At 39.2% G+C, this 23,403-nt stretch overlaps 1 protein-coding gene across 1 annotated transcript in view; it reads right to left on the reverse strand.

The window, feature by feature from the left end:
• Positions 1 to 23,403, reverse strand: part of galnt18b (UDP-N-acetyl-alpha-D-galactosamine:polypeptide N-acetylgalactosaminyltransferase 18b) — a 96,091-nt gene that overhangs the window by 15,241 nt on the left and 57,447 nt on the right. Inside the window, exon 7 of the mRNA XM_074617117.1 lies at positions 4,168 to 4,353. Coding sequence (XP_074473218.1) covers positions 4,168 to 4,353 — 186 coding nt within the window. The remainder of the gene's footprint in view (positions 1 to 4,167; positions 4,354 to 23,403) is intronic.

Genomic DNA, 23,403 nt, shown 5'->3' on the forward strand with positions numbered 1-23,403 from the left:
TATTCCAAAGCAATTTAATTTGAACTGTAGGTTAAGTAGGCTTCACATGCAAACAGGTGAAGGAGTGTAAATTGCCATGGCAACTCCTTTAATGTTTGGAAAACTTGAACAAATCGAGTGCACAGCAAAACTACTAGTAGATTTCTATACATGAGATCAAAAGTAATAAGAGAATTTCAAAGAGGAATACAATGACAAAATTACATATTTATATGGATCGGTATGTGGATCAGTAACCTCAGTCAGATATCCGATACACGAATTACGTCAGTATCGGAACCCGATATCAATAACGGATCAAATCGGCCCCATCTCTTTAATAGTACTGCAGCGGGTTGCGTGTAGCATGTAATCTGTTTTGGATTTGGACCAGTGGTTTTCAAATTCTTTGTCAGGTGGTCTTTGATTTATTTTAAAGGCGTGATTCAGTAGTTTCATATAAATCTCGTCTAGTGAGTGTGACATATTTTACGGCCCCACTGACAATGGACAGTCATCGTTTGTCCCTGACTTAGCTGGATAGCTAAATTTCATCAGCAAGTCTCTGAGCAGGAAAATCCATAGAAGAGTTCTGGCATCAAGAGTTAAAATTCAGACAGGGGTACAGAGAATAAACATTGCATCATACAAAACTAAAAGCACTTTCCATTTAAAAACATTGCAACTCGTCAAATGACCACGGCAAACAGTTCAATGTCCGTTCTACTCTCATTCTATTTCTTTGAAACTTCCAAACTGTATCTAAAGTAGATGAACTAGCTCCACCTCGAGCAGCGGCAACAGTAAAATGATTCTTACACACTGATGCACCAGAACAATCGAATAACGTCATATATAATAATACACAGTATCAGTCATAGGGGCACATTTTATGCAGAATGAGTACTTTTACTTTTCATACTTTAAGCACATTTAACTGCTAATGTACTTTTACTTAAGTAGGAATTTAAATGCAGTATTTATTGGTACTTTTACCTAAGTTTAGGATCTGAGTACTTCTCCCACCACTGCATGTTACCATCTGTTGCCCGCTGTATCATCATCAACATCACTGATGCCTCTCTTTAATAACTCAAAAGCTGAAGTGGGTGTAAATGTTGCTGACGTGTCTTTCTGGTACTCAAAAACATCAAAAAGTGAACTCAGAGGGACTTCACATGAACATTGGTGCTGTGTTGACTTTTACACTCTCAGAGGTAAATTAACACTGACAATTTAGCTGTGTAGTTAATTCGGGGGGCTAAAGCTGGGGCTGAATTTCATGCTTCTTGAGTACAGACTCTGTTAAATGCCTCATTATTGACTGAATGAATTGCCTGCAGATGTTCATCTATTCATAACGTGGATTTACATATTCAAACAGATTATGCAGGAGGAGGAAAAAAGCTTCAGTGAGCAAACATTTAACTTCGCCTTTGAGGGATGCTACATTTAACATAAGACATAGTGCGGTTATTTACTTTAATGCACCGAATCCAGTTCAAGATCAAATGAAAATCAGTATCTTCTGAAAACGAAGAAATATAAAACACAAGGCAGTGTGCAGCATATAAGTTTAGTATCAGTTAGATTCATGCAAACTTTGAGACATTTTGTACTTTGAGCTGTTGACATTACAGATGTCTTTATTCAATATGTCAAATAACACAACAAAGCCTCAAATAAAGACATCCAAGGGAATAAACTGTTGCATAATAGAATAAAATTAATTATGTACATCTTCTTTTTCTCTGTACTTTCTGTATTATTAATTATTTTGCTCCCAAGTCGCAGCTGTAATCCAGATAGTTCCTTTAATCATCTTTTAAAATGTAATTGTCGTCTTTTTCTAACTGCTAGTGTCTCCATTTAGACCATTTCACTGAATCATATTTAGCATTTATTTATTCTGTGGCACGTATTTAATTCAGGCCAATCTGTAAGTAGCAAGAAATAATTTCATTTGAGCCTTCTGGAGGTGTCGGGGGTCTGATTCAACTAAACATCTGCGATGGGAGGAGTGCAGCTGATAACAGATGACACTCCACCCTGTGACATTTAGATTAGGTGGCTGCAGAACAGAGCTGCCTGTTGGTGCAGTAGATTTATGATGGTATCATCATCTGTATTCATATTTGTGGGTTTGTGCATCATTTCTCCCCATCTGACTTGGACTTCAGCATGAATGCTGCCTTTGGATTATGACGAAAAAGGCTGCAACGGCGAATCCTGCATATAGGTAACAAAAAAGAACCCGCTCTGCTTTCTGTCTATTAAGGCTGTAGCCGGTTTATGGCTGACATCTGACATTTGAAAAATGGGACACATGTACATACTGAGGATTGTGATAAATAGGTTTTGAGTTCATGCAGTTCAGCAAACACGGTTTCACCTCAGCTGTCTATAAAACTGTGAAGATGAAAGAACTTCATGATGACGGATAGCTTATGATGGATTTCTGCTTCATGAAAAACTGTTTTGCATCATTTTGGGGTATATTTCCTTTTCAGATACACAGATTAAGACTTTTGGTTTTCCGTTTTGACCAGTGGGCGACCTCCGAGTCTGACAAGTGAAGCCAATGCAGAAGTGCCTTAAACTTGCATTCTTTCTGATAGAAAGCAGGGGGTGACTCCTCTGGTTGCAAAGAGAAGTCTGATTGTATAGAAGTCTACGAGAAAATGACCCTACTTTCCACTTGATTTATTACCTCAGTAAACATTGTAAACATGGTCTCAGTCACTAGTTTCAAGTCTTCTTCAATACAGCATGATGTTCATTTAGTAAATGATGGTCCCATTTAGAGTCAAATAGACCATAAAGCAGAGTATGCTTTAGGGCGCTGCTACCTTTCGATTGACAGGTCACTACCACGGCGTAGTCCGGTCTGGGAATTGTCTGTGTTTTCGTCTTACAACTTTAACCCTTTCACAGTGTTTTCAGTTCATGAAAGTTAATTATAACCTTTTTGGTCACCTGAAAATGTCTTATTCAGACGGTCAAAATGCCGAACTAGAGGCTTCAAAGCGGCAGTCCACAAACCAATGGGTGACGTCATGGTGACTACGTCCACTTCTTATATACAGTCTATGGTTTTGACCACTTGTCAACAAAAAATAACCATACTTGTTGAATCTTGGAACAGATTGGTTTAATGTAATAAACTAAAATATGTCCTACTCCCGGAAGACACTGCAGTAAAAAAAGGTCCTTTAGTAACGAGTGCAGCTGAGAATATTCTTCCATCAATATGGAGTTAAGATACAGTTAAGATAGAAAATGACAAATACTGTGGCACTCTGTTAGTGGCCAAGTGGTTAAGACGCATGCCACATAATTTCAACGTCTCTCTCCGTTTCCTGTCAGCAAATCTGCTGTAACCCATCTAGTAAAGGCCAAACGCCAAAAACATTTATGTAAATGTTAAATGAGCTGCTGATTATACATCAGAGTCCCTCAAAGTGATAGAATAAAAGTTGAACTACTGAATGGTTGTGCAGCAAATGGTACTCTCATTCTTTGTATTATTCAAAATGTCATCAGATTTGTTTGTGTTAAAAATAAACACAACTACAGTCACACATTTAGAATAAATACCAACTAAAATAATGACACCTTTGTACTGTAGATGATTACATAAGGGATAATAAACTGACAGGGTGATGCATCACCCTGAAGGGGTTTATTTCACAACAATGACCCACTAGCTGTACATTATCCTGCTTATTACACTGCTACTTACTTAAGAGATCAATAATTTGACACGAAAAGTGTCCTCCAGAGTCCGACTTCAGAACTTCGTGTTATACATAGCAACGGTCTGCTTTAAAGAAATAACTGTAAAACGCCGTAACTGAGAACACCAATATATCCTCATTTGTATATATTGTCTTATCAGCACTTTACAAATTTGAACTCTGGTTAGATGCAAAACTGCATTTCGCACACTTGTACTTGCACTTGCACTTGTACTATGTGCAATGACAATAAAGTTGAATGTAATGTAATCTAAATAAGTTAACAATCAGAATCGAGTATTCAATTATGTTGTGTGATAAACACAGATAATTGCCTGTATTGTGACACCAATGTGACACAGTGAACAAAATGTTGTGATAGTATCCTATCGCTGTAACTCATCAAACTTAATACGTATGATCTGTTAGAAAAACAACACGATGAACTCACCTCTACAGGAATATTCCAGGCCATGTAGACGTGGCTTTTAAACTCGTCCATCCAAACTTCTGCAACTCTGAGGGCGTTTCGCCGCACATGAGACGTCAGATCATCGGTGTAGGGTTTGTGAGCACGCTCTATGTGGGCGATGCGAGCACAAGGAAGGACCTCGACACTGCCGCCACACTGCCACACCTGGATTCAAACATTAAGAATACAAAGAAAAGAGAAAATTGTCATTCATCCACGGTAACGGCTTAACAATGAGTCTGCTTTAGGAAATCAAAAAGTCACAATACACACACACATACAGCCTTCAAGTCTAAACCACAGCTGCACCAAAGGTTGCACAGATGTTGCTGTGACGCTGTTGCACCTGATGTTCATGCTAGCTAGACAATAGGCCTTTTGTGGAGCACTGGAATAATGTTCGAAGCTGATTTCAGAAAGTAAAAATTTCCAGCAAAGCCTATCTCCTTGTGCTGCCATTGAACAAACACAATTTAATTCCTGACTTGATGAAAAATGTTATTTTCTTTCTTTGTAGAGCCATGAAGCCTCATTATTTTCCACTCTTCTATTTTTCTCTCTTGTTGTACTTTTTTTAAGCCGTTATCTTTGTTCTGATTCTACCAGTAGACTTAACAACAGACTGAGGCTGGAGAGCCGTTGGGAGGACGTCCACACAGTCAGTGCAGCAGGCCAGGATGGCAACACTTCTAGGCTGCTGAAAGCACGTTTTGGCCAACAAGCAGAGGCCCTCCATCATCACCTCTGAAGCCTATTGTATCCTTGACTGCGAGGAGGGAGTCCCCATTGTGGGAGACGCTAATGTCCCAGTGCCCAGGAGGAGCAGCCCGAGTCGTTGATGACTGAAAGCCAGTGGCACTAACTCCTCATCTAATGAAGACCTCTGGGAGGCTGCAGACCCTGGTGCAGGGATCTCTGCAAACTTTTCTCCACTGTGATACTTCTATCCAGCAAATGGTGACAATAAAAGACTCCTCCATGAACACTAAAAGGAAAAATATATTTTGTGTGCATGCGATGACACTCATATGTGTTTTCATATTATGTTCTCAGATCACTCAAATCTTTGTATAAACTGCAAAGAACAAAGAAAACTGTGTTTTATTTTTTTGCATAGTGCATTTTTTACATCCGCTGCTCACACACTTAATCCCATAATTTCCATACTTTCCATCATACATTTCAAATCCAGCATTAAATGTGTTTGTTATGGTTATTTATGTAATTGATCCATGTGTAACAGCCATAATTGCCCATATCAGTTATTAACATTTCAATTTATTTTGTTATCTTTTAACATTGATACATCAAAAATGATGTGGATTAAAGAGTTAAAAAAACGTTGATGAGAACTATACCAGAATCAAAGCTTGGAGGGAAATGAATTAGGAAATGAATTAAAGCGTACAATGCTGCTGATTAGTATCTGAAGAATTTGAATGGTATCGCAAAGCAATTCAAAGACTCAGTCAGCAGAAGCAATGAAGATGTCCTCCTCTGTTTATATGTTCACATTTGTATGGGGGTCATCAAGGGAGATGTCACCACCAGAGTCTGTCGAGGATCCTCAGAAACCACTTAAATGTGCTGAGCTTAACATTAGTCCAGGACACCCGGCGTGTTAGTAAGAATAAAGTTGAAATCCTCCCACTGTGTTGTTATGTGCGGATCTAATAGCGCAGCTGACATCCAAGTAAAATGTGTCATTTCCATCAAAAAAACAGCTGCCAAAGAGCATAAACAGTGTTCGGTGCAGATGAGCATCATTAAGGATGATGTGACATAAACTGTGGATGTGATCGGGACACTAATGACAGGACAGGACACGCTCTGAACGGGTTGTCAAGCAGATGTGGTCATAACCTGTTGGTGTGTTGTCACTGATGGTTATTCAAGAGGAAGTTGCCTTTTCAGTCTTTTTATTAACTATTTTATTGATTAAAAAAAATTCAAAAGGTGTTTTTCAATTTCCTTTGCTGCGGTAAACCCTGACCCTGTTGGAGGTCCCATAATTAGAATACACAGCTGGTAATTAGTTGAGCATTATGTACATAATGATCATACACGCTACGTATTTACACACACACACACACAAACCCTTGTTCAAGGGGCTGAGTGGTTAACAGGCGGCAGGACGAGGCTGAACATGTGCAGTATTTCCACAGTGAGATTTCTCTGAGAGGCCATTGATTAAAATCAATCAATATAGCATCTCAGACTGTGAAGCATCTTGTATAATTTATTTCCCTATTTTTAAGACGGACAAAGCATAGAGCTTGTCATCTCAGTCCAAGTAGATATTCTGTAAGTAATAGTGAATTTAAATTCAAAGAGAAATTGGTTTGTTGTGGCAGCTGCAGTGATGTCCTGGCGTCACGCTGAAACTGCAGATTACCGACTGATGTTCTTATATGTGTTCCGTTTCCAAAAGCAGATCAGTGACATCATTTTAACATGAAACATATGTAACAGCAATTACAACAGAGAAACTCAAAGTCCAGCCATGCTAACACACAGATCAGCACATAGATCCAACCAGTAACGAATAGGGGTGGGAAAAATAATCGATACAGCATAGCATGGCAGTATTTTGCATGGGAATATTGTATCGATACACAGACCGTCTTTCAGAGGTTGTAGTGGGCTCTGTCTAGAGTGAAGATACTGGTATCATATCAAACTAGAAAACCTAAGGAATCCATTGGTACCAAGAAAGGCATGCTAGCTTGTTACTTATTAATGCTCTGAAATTATGCCACATTTTGGCGAGGAAAAACTGGCATGGCCATTTTCAAAGGGGTCCCTTGACCTCTGACCTCAAGATATATGAATGAAAACTCTGAGATGAACAGAATGAAAACTGTATCTTATTAGATAAAACAAACATGTTGACAAACTGCATAATTTGCAGTTGAAAAAAAGGTAATATCGCAATACTCAGCATATAACAAAATGTTTAAAATCACAATAAGATCATATCATGACTTAAGTATCGTGGTAATGTTGTATCGTGGGGACACGTGGGCATTAGTCAATTAACAGAATATTAAACGTCAAGTATTTTGATAATTAACAATATAAGTAATTTTCCAAGCGGAAAGGCCTAAAATATTGCTGGCTTTCCGTTTTATATTATTACAAACTGAATGTCTTTGAGGTTTGGACGGTGGGTCAACATCAGCATGCTAATATGCTCACAATGACAAAGCTAACATACAGATGATCAGCAGGTATGCTAATGTTTGCCATGTTCATCATCTTACTGTGTGTTCCAATATCCATACTACCATACTGTTTAGTATGACAGAAAAAGATTTAGCATGTCAAACGCAGTATGCCAAAAGTACCAGGATGTCGCATTTTGCAGAATACAAGCTAAGATAAGATAAGATAAGATAAGATAAGATATTCCTTTAATAGTCCCGCAGTGGGGAAATGTGCAGTGTACAGCAGCATAGGGGATAGTGCAAAAAACAAGATGCATCAGCTAACACAGTGAAAAAAAAGTATAACAAAATATGAACCATTTAAATAGAAGGAAGTATAAAAAAATAGTAGTATATACAGTATTGACAATAAACAGACTATTAACAAAATTGCACAAGTGGAAAATGATATTGCACAGTATGAACTACACCTGAGTAGTACTGATAGACAGTTGGTGTACAGTAAAGTGCAGTTCTGCTGTCAGTTTTTTGGTGTGCATGTGGTCTACTGGGAGCAGTGCTGGTTGTGGAGTCTGACAGCTGCAGGAAGGAAGGACCTGCGATAGCGCTCCTTCACACACTTTGTGTGGAGCAGCCTGTCGCTGAAGGAGCTCTCCAGTGCTGAGATGGTGTCCTGCATGGGGTGGGAGACAGCTTAGCCATCATCCTCCTCTCGCCCTCTAACATGCTTTTCTGGCTATTCTGACCCACAATCCTCTGCACAATGTATATATGAGCAAGATGGTCAAAGTTCAAGGCACAATGTTATGTAGTGTGTCCCAATTGTATGAATACTGCATGCAACAGTACATACTTTGTAAGGACAGCTGCAGTATATACTAAAAGTAAAAAGAAAAAGCATGTGGTTTGGAATGTAGCTTTAGTTTCGCATGTTATTTGCTAATTAGCACCCAACAAAGTAAAGCTGAGGCTAATGGGAATGTCATTAGTTTTGCAGATATTTTGGTCTTAATGAGACATTTTTTTTTTACCTGATAATGTTATTACAATTCATCCTGAGAGGAAACATGAATGGAGTCTGGACTAAAGTGGTGGACTGACCCACCTTGCCATTCTTAGAGCGGTGCTGCCAGCTTGGATACTAATAACGGAAATGATCAGTTGCAGTCCAGTCCGAACCCAACTAAACACACCACTTTGAAGATTTGTTGAAGCTGAAAATAGTGCAGTGAAACATCGAACAATTGTGCCATCACTTTTCTAAAAGCCTCAGTCAATTACAGCTCGTATGCAACCTCGGCCCCCAAAATAATTGTCCCTCCATTCTTCAGCGTAAACTTTCCTTTCTGACGATGAAACAAATGCCTCAGAATTTATGCCTGCGTGACGCTCCCCTGCAGTTAACCGCTAATTGTCTGCTGCCTTTTCCCCCAAATGAATCACAAGGAATGGGTCATTACTGTCAACATACAGCAGAAGTCTTCCATTACTACGGAGGGCTGTATTGTTATTCCATTCAAAACAACAATTTTATACAGTGGATAGTGCACCCCATCTAATTTGCATGCCCGACTCAGACAATCTGCTTCTGAAAGCGGAAAGCATGGCTCAACAACACTTTGCTCCAAGATAGTGGCATGATCTTGGATGAGACGCTCCACCTCCAATACCGTCAAAAAGTTGCAAAATAGCAAATTAGGTTAACAAAACTTCTGACACTTGGTCCACGTCATTTAGGAGTATACGTCACCCACTGCAGTGCAAACAAATCCAATCACCACTCCACCACTCCACCACTTTTGGTCTACTTCGTGTTATTAGAAGTCAGGTCCTCACTCCACCCAGCCTCCCCGACTCCACAGAACAATCTCAGTTAGGACAGCAGCACAACCACTCCCTTCCCTTGTAAACTTAAAAGCTCATCTCCTCAAGAAATGCCTCACGTCCCCTGCTCCCACTCGTATCACACCCCTTTTCGTGCCACATCCTCCTGCAAATATGCTCCTGTCTGGATCTGATCTAGCTGCTCTTCCTCTAATTTCTTTGTGTCTAACTTTTCTGGCAGAGAAGAGGTCTCACATTACAGCAGTGTTTGCTTAGATCTATTATCATGGCACCATCCGCCTGTGCCTAAGCTAATTTTTACTGCTGCCCTCATCATAATTTGCTTTTGGATAAGAGCAGGAGCTAAATACCTTTAATGTAAATGTAATGTGAGTGGAAGTGCTTTATTCATTATTTCTGTCTACGGTGGTGCCAGTTACCACGCAGAGCGTCTACACTGGCTTAAAGTGGGTTTTGATGGGAGTTTGCAGAATCTTTGAGGACATGAAGCATAATAATGATGCAGTTTTATGGTGCAGTAATATGTCAAATAAAAGAATTACAGAAAATACTCAATACACTACATAATGATGAGATTGTCAATCTTCTTAATAATCTCATGAACTTTTTGCATCCTCTGGTTTGTGGATGGTTCGCTGCACACACATCTATCTTTAGACTGTCAAACGCTCACCCCCTGCAGGCTTGAAAGGCGGCTGTAACATGTTTGTGTTTTTGCTTCTTCACTAAGAACAGCAACAGCTTTACGTCGTGTCAGTTGCAACAGATTCCAAAAATGTTCACAGCCAAAAAAAAGATCAAGGCGTTTAGAAAATGTCTCGAGCCACTCCTGCAGCACGAGACTTTTGTCCTCAGTATTGTTCTACTGGATAAACACAAAGCTCCTCTCTGGCTATTTCCAACAGAAGCCGTGTATTTGCACATTTTACAATACCTAATTATCACTATGCTTGATTATTATGGAGAGACTATGATTGTGAAATCATTGCTTAGCAACCGTAACTAGGCACAGCAGGTATGTGAAGCTTTGGATTTCTCTACATGTTGAAGCGATGCGCATGAGGCTGTGTGGTAAGAGCCACTGTTTGCTCACCAAAGCTGAAACACAACAGCCAAATTGATAGAAATGAATTGTGTAAGCAGCAAACATTTGCATGCCCGGCTAACAAACTATCTCACTACCTACAGTAGTAACCTTTGCTGTGACTCAATTTGCGTACTTCCACTTGCTATCTTGAGTGCATAAATGCGTTCACACTGAGAAGTATGACAAAATGCAGTGCACTCTAAGTACTCGGATGTTGTACTCTAAACGGTCAAAATGTTGAGTGTGGACATTTCTCTCCCTGAACGGTCGCCATCTATGCTACATAGCGGAAAGGGAGGGTCCACCAACCTATTTCAAACTTGTAAAAATGGCAGCGAGGAAGCTGCAGCGGTTGCGACTGGAACGACAAACACAGAACTATACAAATTTTAATTATACATGATTTTTTCCCCCCAATAAGTACCACTATACTGTAGTTGGAGAGAAGCCATTATTGGATTAATTTTAGGGATGGGTCAAGCCAGCCGTCTCTCGCATCTCCGTGGTCAGATCGGCCGACGCTACTACTGTAGAGCACCCATATACTGACATTTATGTTAAATGCATTCAAACCTGCATTGACCTCTGCATTTTTATTTAACCCATCCGAAGCATTTAGGAGCAGTGGGCTGCTGTGAAGCGCCTGGGGAGCAACTTGAGGTTGAGTGTCTCGTTCAAGGACACTTTGACATGCAGACAGTATAGGAGCCGGGATTGTGGATAAAGGACGACCCGCTCAACCCACTGAGCTACAGCCGCCCTACAGATCAGGCCGTTACTGAAAAAGACAGCATTGCTCTCAGTGAACCTCCTCTGAATAAATAAATGTGAAAAAAGTACATTTTGTCAGCTAGAAAAGAGGAGCACTTGTGTTTGCTTCTGTGTAAAATCAGACTCATAGTTTTAAAAAATATATAAATTTGAGTGGTACATTTTCCACTTTTATCATTGTAAACTGCATAATGCTGCATGCGAGAATGTTACGTTTGACAGGCGTAGCAACAGTAACTAAGGGATCGAATTGTTACCCCTCATTACCACAATATTAATAAGAAACTCCATTATTACCTTGGGATATTTCTGCCCATTATTACCTTATTACAGAAATTAAGCCCTAACAATTTTGTCTGATTATTACTTGCTCACTACGTGATGTTATCTCATTATTACCTTAACTTGTTATTACTGAGCTACTCTCACAAATGCATTCCTGAAAAGTATTTTACAGTCCCTTTATGCAATGAATTGTAAGAGAGGTAAAGTATAACTTTAGTTTCCAGTCCTTCTCTGTGCGAGCGCTATGGGATGCTGCATCTCAATCAGTCTGCTGAACAAACTCCAGACACCAGAGGATTCAGAAAAGACGATATGGTCTCATTTCAAGCTGGGCGGGCTGAGATCTGGAGAACCGTGAGTTCATGCATCAGTCACGCCATGAGTCATCACTGCATGCTGGAGGTAGGGATGTGATGCGGTAGGGTGCATTTTCACGATAAACATCATGCTCCTTAATAAAAGCTGACAGACATTTGAATCCCACGAGATGTTAGGATATGATAGAAGCACAGCATCTTCCTCTGAATAGAATATTTAGCAGGATACCGCAACGAAAAGGACAAAAGGAGAGGTTCAGTTTTTTTCTGCTCAGTCACTACATGTAAAACCAGGTCAGTATCTTTGGGAGGAGAAAATGTAAAATAGAGATTAAATACAGATATCTAATGAAAAATGGCTACCAATCTGGAGTCTAAAAAGCATATATGACTAAATCCTTTGGTAATTTAGTATGAAACATGTGTAGCAAGGATGTTACAAGCATCCTGATGTAGAAATGTGGCCCTACCTTTTTGATAATTGTCAGATGATGGAAGGATGAAAAGAACAGAAAAGGAAACACATACTTCTATAGTCTCCTGCCAGGATGAGCAGAACCTCAGGAACTTTTTGCACCTGTGATTTCTGCTGCTTTAGGTATTTTTCTTATTTCATTTCATACCTGTCAGTGTATCTGAAGCTATCTGCTTTCACCTCCCACTCCCGTCCCCCCCCAGAAGCCCTATCTGGCTTTTAAAAACACCCTAATATTTCCCACTGCATTCATTTCACATTTCCTCAGTATTTTGTGATGATAAAACCCTTCACATCAAAGCACAGACTTGCTTTTAAGGTAAAGCTGAGCTTCCTCTTTTGCTGCCCAGAGCACATTGAAGTAGTGCAGACAATTGGCATAGAGTTTCCACTGTATGAGCATCAACTCGCTCCGTCTGCCGTCTGAAAAGGATGAGTGCATTCCCCATCCACTCCGTAGAAATGCTGAACCATTTACAGACAAACCTAAATTAACTTGTAGAGGAAGAAAGACACATTACATCTCCACTTCTGTCCTTCAGCCTCTGAAACACACAGTTGAGATGGTACAAGTGATGTATTTCTAGCATGAAAGATGTGTTTCTCTAACTTGACAACATCTGCGACCAAATTTTCATCTGAATCATTTCCCTTTATGCGCTGCCAATTTTACATATTTGCCTCATGTTTGAATAAAAGTTGTAACGGCAATCTGGTCCAAGAGATCTACAATAATCATCAGACCATAAGTCTAACTAAACTTTCAACTTCCTACAGTGTTAATATCCAGCAAGGCTACTATGTGCGACACCGCACTCGATTCCAAAATAACCGGACATAAGAACTACGGCTGTCAGATTTAACGCAAATTAATTTTAATGCCACTAATATCTTTAACGTTTTAATGCAACTTGCGATTTTTAGGCTGTAGCAGGCTCAGTTTCTCAACCATGGCATACTAGAGGCTAAATAACGCTCCAAACTGACGCTAAATGTTGGTGAGGAAAACCTGTCATGGCCATTTTCAAAGGGGTCCCTTGACCTCTGACCTCCAGATATGTGAATGAAAATGGGTTCTATGGGTACCCACGAGTCTCCCCTTTACCGTCATGCCCACTTTATGATAATCACATGCAGTTTGGGGCAAGTCATAGTCAAGTCAGTACACTGACACACTGACAGCTGTTGTTGCCTGTTGGGCTGCAGTTTGCCATGTTATGATTTGAGCATATTGTTTTTATGCTCAATGCAGGACCTGTGAGGGTTTCTGGACAATATCTGTCATTGTTTTGTGTTGTTAATTGATTTCCAATAATAAATATATACATACATTTGCATAAAGCAAGCATATTTGCCCACTCCCATGTTGATAAGAGTATTACATCTTTAACAAATCTCCCTTTAAGGTACATTTTGAACAGATAAAAATGTGCGAATAATTTGCGATTAATCGTGATTAAATATTTTAATCGACTATTGAAACGGAAACAATTCTTTCCCCATTAGTCTCACAAACAGTTAAATTGGACATTTGATGTTTGAAAACAATACCTGCAATAACAAATGTTACAAATTATATGTATTGCAGTTTAATATATACAAATTAACATTTACGTATTATCCCTTATTCTGAAATGTAAAACTAAACAGGCTGAATATAGACGTGTGTGTGTGTGTGTATATATATAAACACCATATACTACTGTATGTACACAAAGTACCTTATTACATTACCCATAAAATATTTATCACAGAAAATGTTCTCTGTACACTCCGACGCACTCCCGTTTTCTGACCCTGTATACACAGTGTACAGTAGCATTTTGACCTGTAGACATTGTATATTGTCTATTTGTTGTTTATCTATATATATTTTCTCCTACATGTCTGTACATAAGCCCTGTGATGGTCTGGCAACCTGTCCAGGGTGTACACCGCCTTCGCCCAATGTCAGCTGGGATCGGCTCCAGCCATCCCCCCGCGACCCCGAATGGGATAAGCGGTTACAGATAATGGATGAATGGATGGATGTATATAATAATTACATGATTTTGTTTACTTATTCCTGTCTAGCTTTGCTGCCCTTGCTTTAGCTGTAACTATACAGTTTCTGTGCATCTTCTCTTTGTTCTTTACACTGTGTGCGCACAGTACATTAGATTAAGAGCTGACTTACTGAGAGCTAATATCTAACATCCTGTTATTTGTAGCTATACTGTTGGACAGTAGGCAATAAAATGGACACAGTTCTAATAAATGATGACATTGATGAGAAAATTATTCTAAAGCACTACTACTCACTGTGGTCATTAATTAAACCACAGAGATAAACAGTCATTCAACTGTAAAATACGTTTTAAAATCCACTCACTCACTGGTGCAGCATGTGCGTCAACCATAGACTGTATAAGAAGTGGACGTAATCACCGTGTGGTTTGTGGACTGACGTTTTGAAGCCTCGAGTTCTGCATTTTGGCCTTTGCCGTCTTGGTATTTGTCCGTCGCCATGTTGTTTTTTGCGACCATGAAGTGACACAAGAGGAACGCTGAATAAGACATTTTCAGGTGACCAAAAAGGTTAGAATTAACTTTCATGAACTGAAAACACACTGTGAAAGGGTTAAAGCTGTGGACAACTCCTAGACCGGACAACACCGTGGTAGCGACCTGTCAATCACAAGGTAGCCCCGCCCTAAAGCATCCCCTGCTTTATGGTCTATTTGACTCTAAATGGGACCATAATTTACTAAATGAACATCATGCTGTATTGAAAAAGACTTGAAACTAGCGACTGAGACCATAAACTCATGTTTACAATGTTTTACTGAGGTAATAAATCAAGTGAGAAGTAGGCTCATTTTCTCATAGACTTCTATACAATCAGACTTCTTTTTGCAACCAGAGGAGTCGCCCCCTGCTGGCTGTTAGAAAGAATACACGTTTAAGACACTTCAGCATTGGCTTCACCTCTCAGACCCCGGAGGCGTCAACTGAGAACTCTCTTCTTACCATTATATCATTATTTTTGCAATTCTCCGCTGTACTCCAGTGGTGCCATCACTCCCTATCCTGCACCAGATGCCAAATATTGCAAAGGCATCAGTAAAGTCTGATGTTTAAAAGCCTAAAAGCCTCTGAACACCCACACAGGTGTATTCAGTTAATCTGGCTCATTAGACCTCTGCTCAGGACTGTGTGGGCGTGTACAGACTGTAATTCATTGACATCTTCCTGAGTCTCCTGTTAGCTTTGTTGAACCTGTTAGGGCGGGTCAAATTACACCTCTATCATTGTTATTGGTAGATGAAGATTTGTGGCCTGATAAATTCCCATCAAAGCTCCGCCTTCAACCTGAGCAGAGGTCTAGTCAGCCAGAATAACTGAAAACACCTGTGTGGGTGTTCAGAGGCTTTAAAGCCATCCCTTTAGTGCAGATAGATAAAGCCATCAGTCTTACTTCACTGTCTGAATTCACTGCAGAGACGATCCCCCTCTGGACCCCTAAACTAGAGTCAAAACAATAAGTCGATTCTTTGATTAGTTGAGTGACGGAAAATAAATCTGCGACAGTTTCACAATTGATTGTTTTGTAATTTTTCAAGCAAAACTGCTCAAATTTAAAGATTTGTTGCTTTACTTTGTCTTATATGATATGAAACTAAATACTCTATGTTGGGTTTTGAACTGTTGATTTGTCTAAACAAAAATTGAAGATGTCACTTTAGGATTTGGCATCTTGTAAAAGGCATTTTTCACTTTTTTCAGACATTTTATAGACTGAATGACTAATCTATTAATCAAGAAAATAATCATCAGATTAATGGATAATGAAAATAATCGTTAGTTTTAGCCCTACAACAAACCTACAGTATTTAGAGATGCTACTCAATTCTTCTGTACACCACTTTAGTTCCACAGACAATAGCTTGACAATCAGTCAATTTGCCCCTAAAATTTGGTGAAGATATGCATAGTCCCCAAATGACACCGTTTGTGAGTTTTTTCTAATAGTTGTTTCAATGCAATTCTCTACTGTATTTGGGTGGAGCAGGGGTGAATGTAAACCAGGCTCTATGTGTGGCAACCATGGAAACGGCATCTGTGCACTACTGTAGGCTATGTATCCCTGCCGGTAGAACTATGTGGTGTATGAAATATCCCTAATCACAGCTCGTTGTTGACACGTGTGGCGATGCTGTTTCACTTTAATTAACATTGCAAACAGGAAATTTGTGCTGCATTCATTGGTGTCGGAATAATCGGAAATAAGAGTTCCCGATTGGTAAAATTCACGTGAATGCCCCCTTTAACTCGGAAAAACAACTCAAAACTTTTAAACTTTTGTCAACATTTACAAATTATTCTGCACCACTTTCACCATTTAAATAAATAATTTGTTTCTAATTTATTTTTACACCATGCAGGCATTGAAGGTTGTGTTCAGGGATGCATGAAGCTGGGTGTGGGAGGAGAACAATATCAAGCGATAAAGGTTGGGGTAGCCTAGTAGTACCAGCAGGAACTTCAATCTACTTTCACTCCTGGGGTGGAGGCATGCAGAAGTCTCTGAGACAGATATCTTAAAACCAAGACCAAAATTCAACCAAAACTATTAGCATGGCTCAATACCTCTAGGAGTAAGTGAGAAGATATGTATATATATCATTTGAATTGAATAAACTTACACTCTAAAACAAATCCCAACACTGATTGTTAAATAGACATGGGAGATGAAGCCAGGCTGCCAGTTTGAGGGTAAATGTCTTACATGCCGATCCACCATGCTTTCTATTTTTGCTGACCCTCTCTCGGCTCTGAACGTTGCCCTTGAACATAAACCGCTAATGAAGAATAAATGCATATAAATGTAATTTGTAGGAGACAAGGCTGGAGTAATCCATGCAGACAGCTATGTGAAGAGTCATAGCCTTGAATTATTAATGTACCATTTACCATCTAACTAGAAACAAGGAGTTTCCTATAAGGGAAGAGATGCCGATGAGTTTCTTGATTGGTTGTTTGTGCTGTCTGATTATCCAGGGACTGTTTAGCCTAACAAGCCTCATTCTTGTTGTCATATCTTTAGAAATATGACTCTTGCTGCACTACTTTATAGTCATGGGCAACCAGAGTTTCACAAGCTAGGTTTGACTTAATTAAAAATTTAAAACAATATATATTAAAAGAACAATAAATTCTCTGAGATTTAAGTTTCAAGATCAGATATTTTACATTTATATTCAGGGCTGTCAATCGATTAAAATATTGAATCGTGATTTATCAAAAATCACATTTGTTATTTGTTCAAAATGTACCATAAAGGGAGATTTTTCAAGTATTTAATACTCTTATCAACATGGGAGTGGGCAAATATGCTTGCTTTATGAAAATGTATGTATATATTTATTGGCGACACAAAACAATGCCAAATATTGTCCAGAAACCCTCACAGGTACTGCATTTAGCATAAAAAATATGCTCAAATCATAACATGGCAAACTGCAGCCCAACAGGCAACAACAGCTGTTGGAGTGTGTTGTTTTCTTCCAAAATGCTGCCGTAGACTGACTATCTCCAGAAATAACACTATATTGAATTTAATTCATGCAGCCTTACTGACAGTATCGCTTGGCTCGTCTGTACTGAGAAAATCCCACCAGTTGCAACTTGAGAGACGCTTATTACCAAAATCTAAAAAGCCTGCAGTCTGAACACCCAGTTTTGGTTTCTTGACGCGAAACCAAACCCACTGAGAACAAAATATCTTTCTGACTGGGGACTTGATTTATTTTTCAATCTAAGCAGCTTCCTTCCTCCTCACAAGTGTTATCATCAGCACAAAGAAGTGTGAATTTGAGACCAACATACAAACAGGTTGGCACGTTATACACAACTTCCTGCACACAAGATAACACCTTCTGGGGTGAAACATTTCAAGCAATAATCAAGCCAGTTCTCCGTCTACACAATAACCTTTATTAGCACCTAACTGTATATATAAAACCACGAGATATCATGACAATAAAGAGTCCTTGAACTTAAATATTCCAGTTACCCCTGGAGCTGTGAGAGTTTTGAAGTGTATGTGGCCGTCTGCAAGATGTTTATTTGAGGTGATAAATATGTAAATCAAGGCATATCCACTTTCATATCACAATACAATAAATATAACTGTATGCAGGGTAGAACGAACCCATGAATAATACGTTATCAGAAGGAGATGGCTAAAGAAAGACTCTCCACTGATAAATATGAATTCAGAGATACTGGACAAAAAGCTGAGGAAGAAGTGTGAAAACAAGGGTTAATATTGCACAAAGCCCACACTGCGACAAAAGCCTGACGCAACAGGTTTGCCATCTACCAGATCTGTCAAATCTGATCCGTCCTCTCCGTGGGGATCCATGTTCAAGCTTCTGTATTCACTCTGTGCTACCTATGTGTGCTACTGAATCTCCCATCCACAGGGTGTCTTGAAAAACTCTGCAACCACAGCTCGTCTTATCCTCTGATATCACCTCCTCCTGCATGTGGCGACAATCCCTGTATCAACATCAGCTCCATTTTTTTCAATAAATCAATCAATAGGGCGTCATTTTGACTGGTTTTAAATATATTTATAGGAACAGCGTGTAGCATTTAGGGGGATCTATTGGCAGAAATGGAATATAATATTAATAAGTATGTTTTCTTTAGTGTATAATCACCTGAAAATTTGTCTTTTTTTTTTTTTTTTTACCTTAGAATGATTCATTTATATCTACATAGGGAGCGGGCCACCATGTTTCTACAGTAGCCCAGAACGGACAAACCACTTTGTTAACTTATCCTGCTTGGCTCGGAGTCGATAACGTTACTCGCTGATATTTTCAGAGCTAAACTAACTCTGTCTTCTGCTCCACTAGAGCTCACTTGTTTGCTCACACACATTCACCGCCGCTCTCTCTTTCTTGCTTCACCACTCACTTCCCACGTACAAACACACTCTACACACTGATTCTTCTATACTCCAAATGACCTACGCTACTCTTACAACAACTGGTTATAGATGAGGACATTTGCGTTTTCAGGTCGCCACTATAGTTCTCCTACACACTTGGTTTATTTCACAATAATGACCCGCTAGCTGTACATTATCCCACTTATTACGCGGCTACTTACTTAAGAAATCAATAATTTGACACAAAAACGGTCCTCTAGAGTCCGACATCAGAACTGCGCCCATAGTAACGGTCTGTTATACATAGCAACGGTCTGTTATAAAGAAATAACAAACCGTAGAACGCCGTGACTGACCAATCAGAATCAAGTATTCAACAAAGCCGTGTAATAATGTGCTTTAAAAGCAGTACAAACAAAGAAATAATAGGTACAAACATAATTTGTTTTAAAAGTTTAGTTTAGTTAAGTTCAGCAATGTAGTCTGGAGCTCTGCCATTTAAAGCCTTGTAGGTAATTAAAATAATCTTAAAATCAATTGTAGAACAAATGAGGCAGAGTAAAGAAGCTCATCAGTGTTAAATAAGTGGACTGTTGTTTGTTAGAAGTCTGGCAGCTCGTAGCTGTTTACTGTTAATGTATATTTCTTTTCAGTACATTATAGGAAACACTGTAGTAATATTACACTCGTCCTTCTGCTTACTGTGTGAACTACTGTTGTTTTTAGGATTTAATTATGGTCCAACAGCATTACCATATTTAACTATGCTGGTTTTATATTGCACGAAGCTGTGTTATTTCTTATGATTATACTAGAGGGCTACATTACCATTCACATTACCTCTGTCGGACAAAAGACTTCCTCATTGATTGTGCTGTTGGTCTGAGATTACGCAGCAGGGTTCAATAGATTTTCAACAACACACTGGTCTCAGTGCTCTTCTACAATTACACATTCAGAGTCATTATGGCACAACTTGTGGTGCTTGTCCTGTATGATTACACCGAACGCTGAAGCTTTTGTACCGTTCAAATGATGGGAAAAGCCAAATCATGACATTTTAATGCAGCTTTATGGTTTTTTTCTGACAGTGTTCATGTACATTTCAGATCAACAAGAGACATCAGTCATTTATTCATGGTTACTGTTAATAATGAGTGAAAGTGGTCATGTCTGCTGTTTTAGTTTTATTCACTTGAAATGTGCTTTAAATAAGGTTATTATAAACAATATACTGCAATTAAGACAAACAAGTTAAGAGGCTAAAGTTAAGTGAGCCTGTTTTAAAAAGCATATTTAGATATTTAAATGTTAAACATCATGTTGTACCACTGCTGTGATATGAGTGTGAATTTATTTATACCTTATACACATATATATAACACTTTCTATCAAATTACAAAAGTGCAGCAGATTTATTTGTTCAGAGCAATAGATCAACTTTTAATGTGTGCATGGATTGTTTTTTAATTGGCAGTTGATCGCATTGTGCAAGCTGCCAAAGTCTGATTAATGACAATACTGTAAATATTATAGCATAATAATGTGTCACTGTGAGGACCTGGTCTTTCATTTTTTTCTATGTACTATCTGTGCTTTGCTATTTAAATTGCTCATACAGACAATGATACACGTTGTTTATACAGAATACAAATTGCATGCTGAATATTAGGGTGGAATTTATGTGTGTAAATCATTATTATGACAGTAATGGTGTTTTATTGCCACTTCCATAAATACTGAGCACAAAGCCCATCTCATAATTGTTTTTCATGGCCCTGAATGATCCTCATTTCTCAACACAACCTTCCTGGCACTGGCTGAGAGTGATGATGTCTGCTTTGGTGTTTTTGTGATGCATTGTTCCACGCTGTGCTTCACTGGCACAGCACCCAGCATTCACAGGTGTTTGGGGAAATCATTTGTATTATAATTCAGTTTCAGGGTCCTGTTCAATTTGCTGTCTGCTCCACCGTACAGTCTGACTTGATTGACCGCTGCACAAAAAACTATATCTTAGATTTGCTCCACATCCATCTAAAAACCACAACAACAAATCACCACATTGTGACTTGAAGCTCAAACAGACAGCCGGTACTGTAATTCTGCACTGTGTTTTATAGTGGACAAGGACCACGCTTCCCAATTTACTGCCACAGATGGCATCATCATAAATTCTCTGCATTCACAAGGTCTCTGTTGGATAAATGTTCAGGACTAAAACAGGAAGTAAAGCTGGTGAAAATGCAACACATACGCTCTCCTCTGTAGACGAATCCGCTAGCTGATTTATATGTTGTGCTCCCTCACGCCGCTGCCATTAATGCGGAGGTAGAATCATACAAATTCACTGTCAGTGAAACCCCAGGTATTATAGTTTACAATTGCCCCCTTTCCGACAGATGCAAATGTGAAAGTTGTTCAGTCTCAAATAAATTGGTTATGACAGGTTTGGTGGTGAAAAGAATTAACTGTTTTGTCAAACCTCCACAGGCTGGAGCCCTCAATCCAGATTCATCTCTAGGAAAGTGTACAAATTCTACACTCATACACATTTACTCCCGGGCTGCAACTAACGGTTACTTTAATTGTCAATTAATCTGTCAATTAATCTCTAAATTAATCAATTAGGTGTTTGGTCTATAAAATGTCAGAAAATGGTGAAAGATGTCGATCAGTGTTTCCCAAAGCCCAAGATGACGTCCTCAAATGTCTTGTTTTATCCACAATTCAAAGACATTCAGTTTACTGTCGTAGAGGAGTAAAGAAACCGGAAAATATTCACATTTAAGAAGCTGGAATCAGAGATTTTAAACTTTTTTTCTTCTTAAAAATTACTCAAACTGATTAATCGATTTTGGTGATTAATTAATAGTTGACAACAAATCCAATAAACCTGTATTAGGCAGAAAGTTTTGGCATCACTGGGCAAAAATGTTATAATAACCTTTCAGCATATTGTAATTCAAGTGTTCTGAGAGAAAACTAGACTTCTGCACCTCCTCATGGCTCTGTTTTCAGACTTTAAAAAATCTAGCCAGTGACGGGAGACTTTGGCCAATCACAGGTCATTTCAGAGAGAGAGCGTTTCTATTGGCTGTTCATTCAACGGAGACAGCTGTAAATCACTCCTGAACTGCGATTAAACGGTCAAACTAGGCAGCGCTGATCAAATATGAATCAATATTCTGTTACTGTAATGCCTATTTCTCACCTAAAATGTTTTCAGAACCATCTTGTAGCGAAGTGTTTAGCTGTAACTGTATCAGCGCTGCCTAGTTTGACCGTTTGATCGGAGTTTGCGAGTGATTGACAGCTGCTCAGAGACGGCAGGCTCTAGCTTGACTCTGATTGGTTGTTTTCCTCCGGCCTCCTTGCAGATGCCATTAGGAGCACCGGAGGACACAGAGGCACATGATTTTTTTCAGATTACCTGTCTCATGCACCACTGTCAGGATATATAGTGACCGTTTATAGAAATAACATTCTACCCACTGCAGCTTTAATCGTTGCAGCTCTGATTTACTCCCATAAAAGTATAGTGACAGCTCTTCATGAAGCATAGCAAAGATAACACTGAAACACTGTGTTGAAATGTACCTTTCAAAATAAATGTCTGCTTAATTCACACAGGATTTTACAGGAATATCTGAGTGTGGATATCCGGGCCGGGTTTGGACAAACATTCACAAATGAAGTTCGGGTTCGGCCTACTTTACACGGTGCTTCAATTTCTTTTTAGTGAAATTATAGTGTAAAAATAAAGAAAAAAGAAGTAGGCATATATACTTTATTGATCCCCTGAGGGGAAATTCAATTTCAATTAAAAAGAAATTATGGAACTACTGTCTGTGTTGGGCTACTTGTTATTTACTGCTGGGGTTTATTATTTACGTGACAAACTCAGTGCTTAAGCTTACATTAACTGTGTCAGGCTCGGGTCGGTTCGGACATAAAAAACTAGGTTATTACTCTCTTGGACTCGGACATAAGGAGACACAATATAGATGAAACATTTCTGTCATTATGCCGGATCAGAATGACAATTCTTGCACATAATGACAGAAATATTCAGCTTCCACTTTGTGACCAAATGTGAACAGAGAGCAGCGGTTCATTTCACCCTCATACTACCCAGGACATCCCTTTCAAGCCTCAGCCAACGCCTGGAGCTGTTGGCCTGGTTTGAGTGTGTCTCAGAGGATCCGTCAGCAGCAGCCAGTCTGTGTGCTGGCAGGTGGTCTGGAGGCATGACCAATACGCTGCAGACAGACAGACAGACAGACAGACAGACAGACAGACAGACAGACAGACAGACAGACAGACGG

The sequence above is a fragment of the Sebastes fasciatus genome, chromosome 2 (assembly GCF_043250625.1).
Source record: "Sebastes fasciatus isolate fSebFas1 chromosome 2, fSebFas1.pri, whole genome shotgun sequence".
Taxonomy (NCBI): Eukaryota; Metazoa; Chordata; class Actinopteri; order Perciformes; family Sebastidae; genus Sebastes; species Sebastes fasciatus.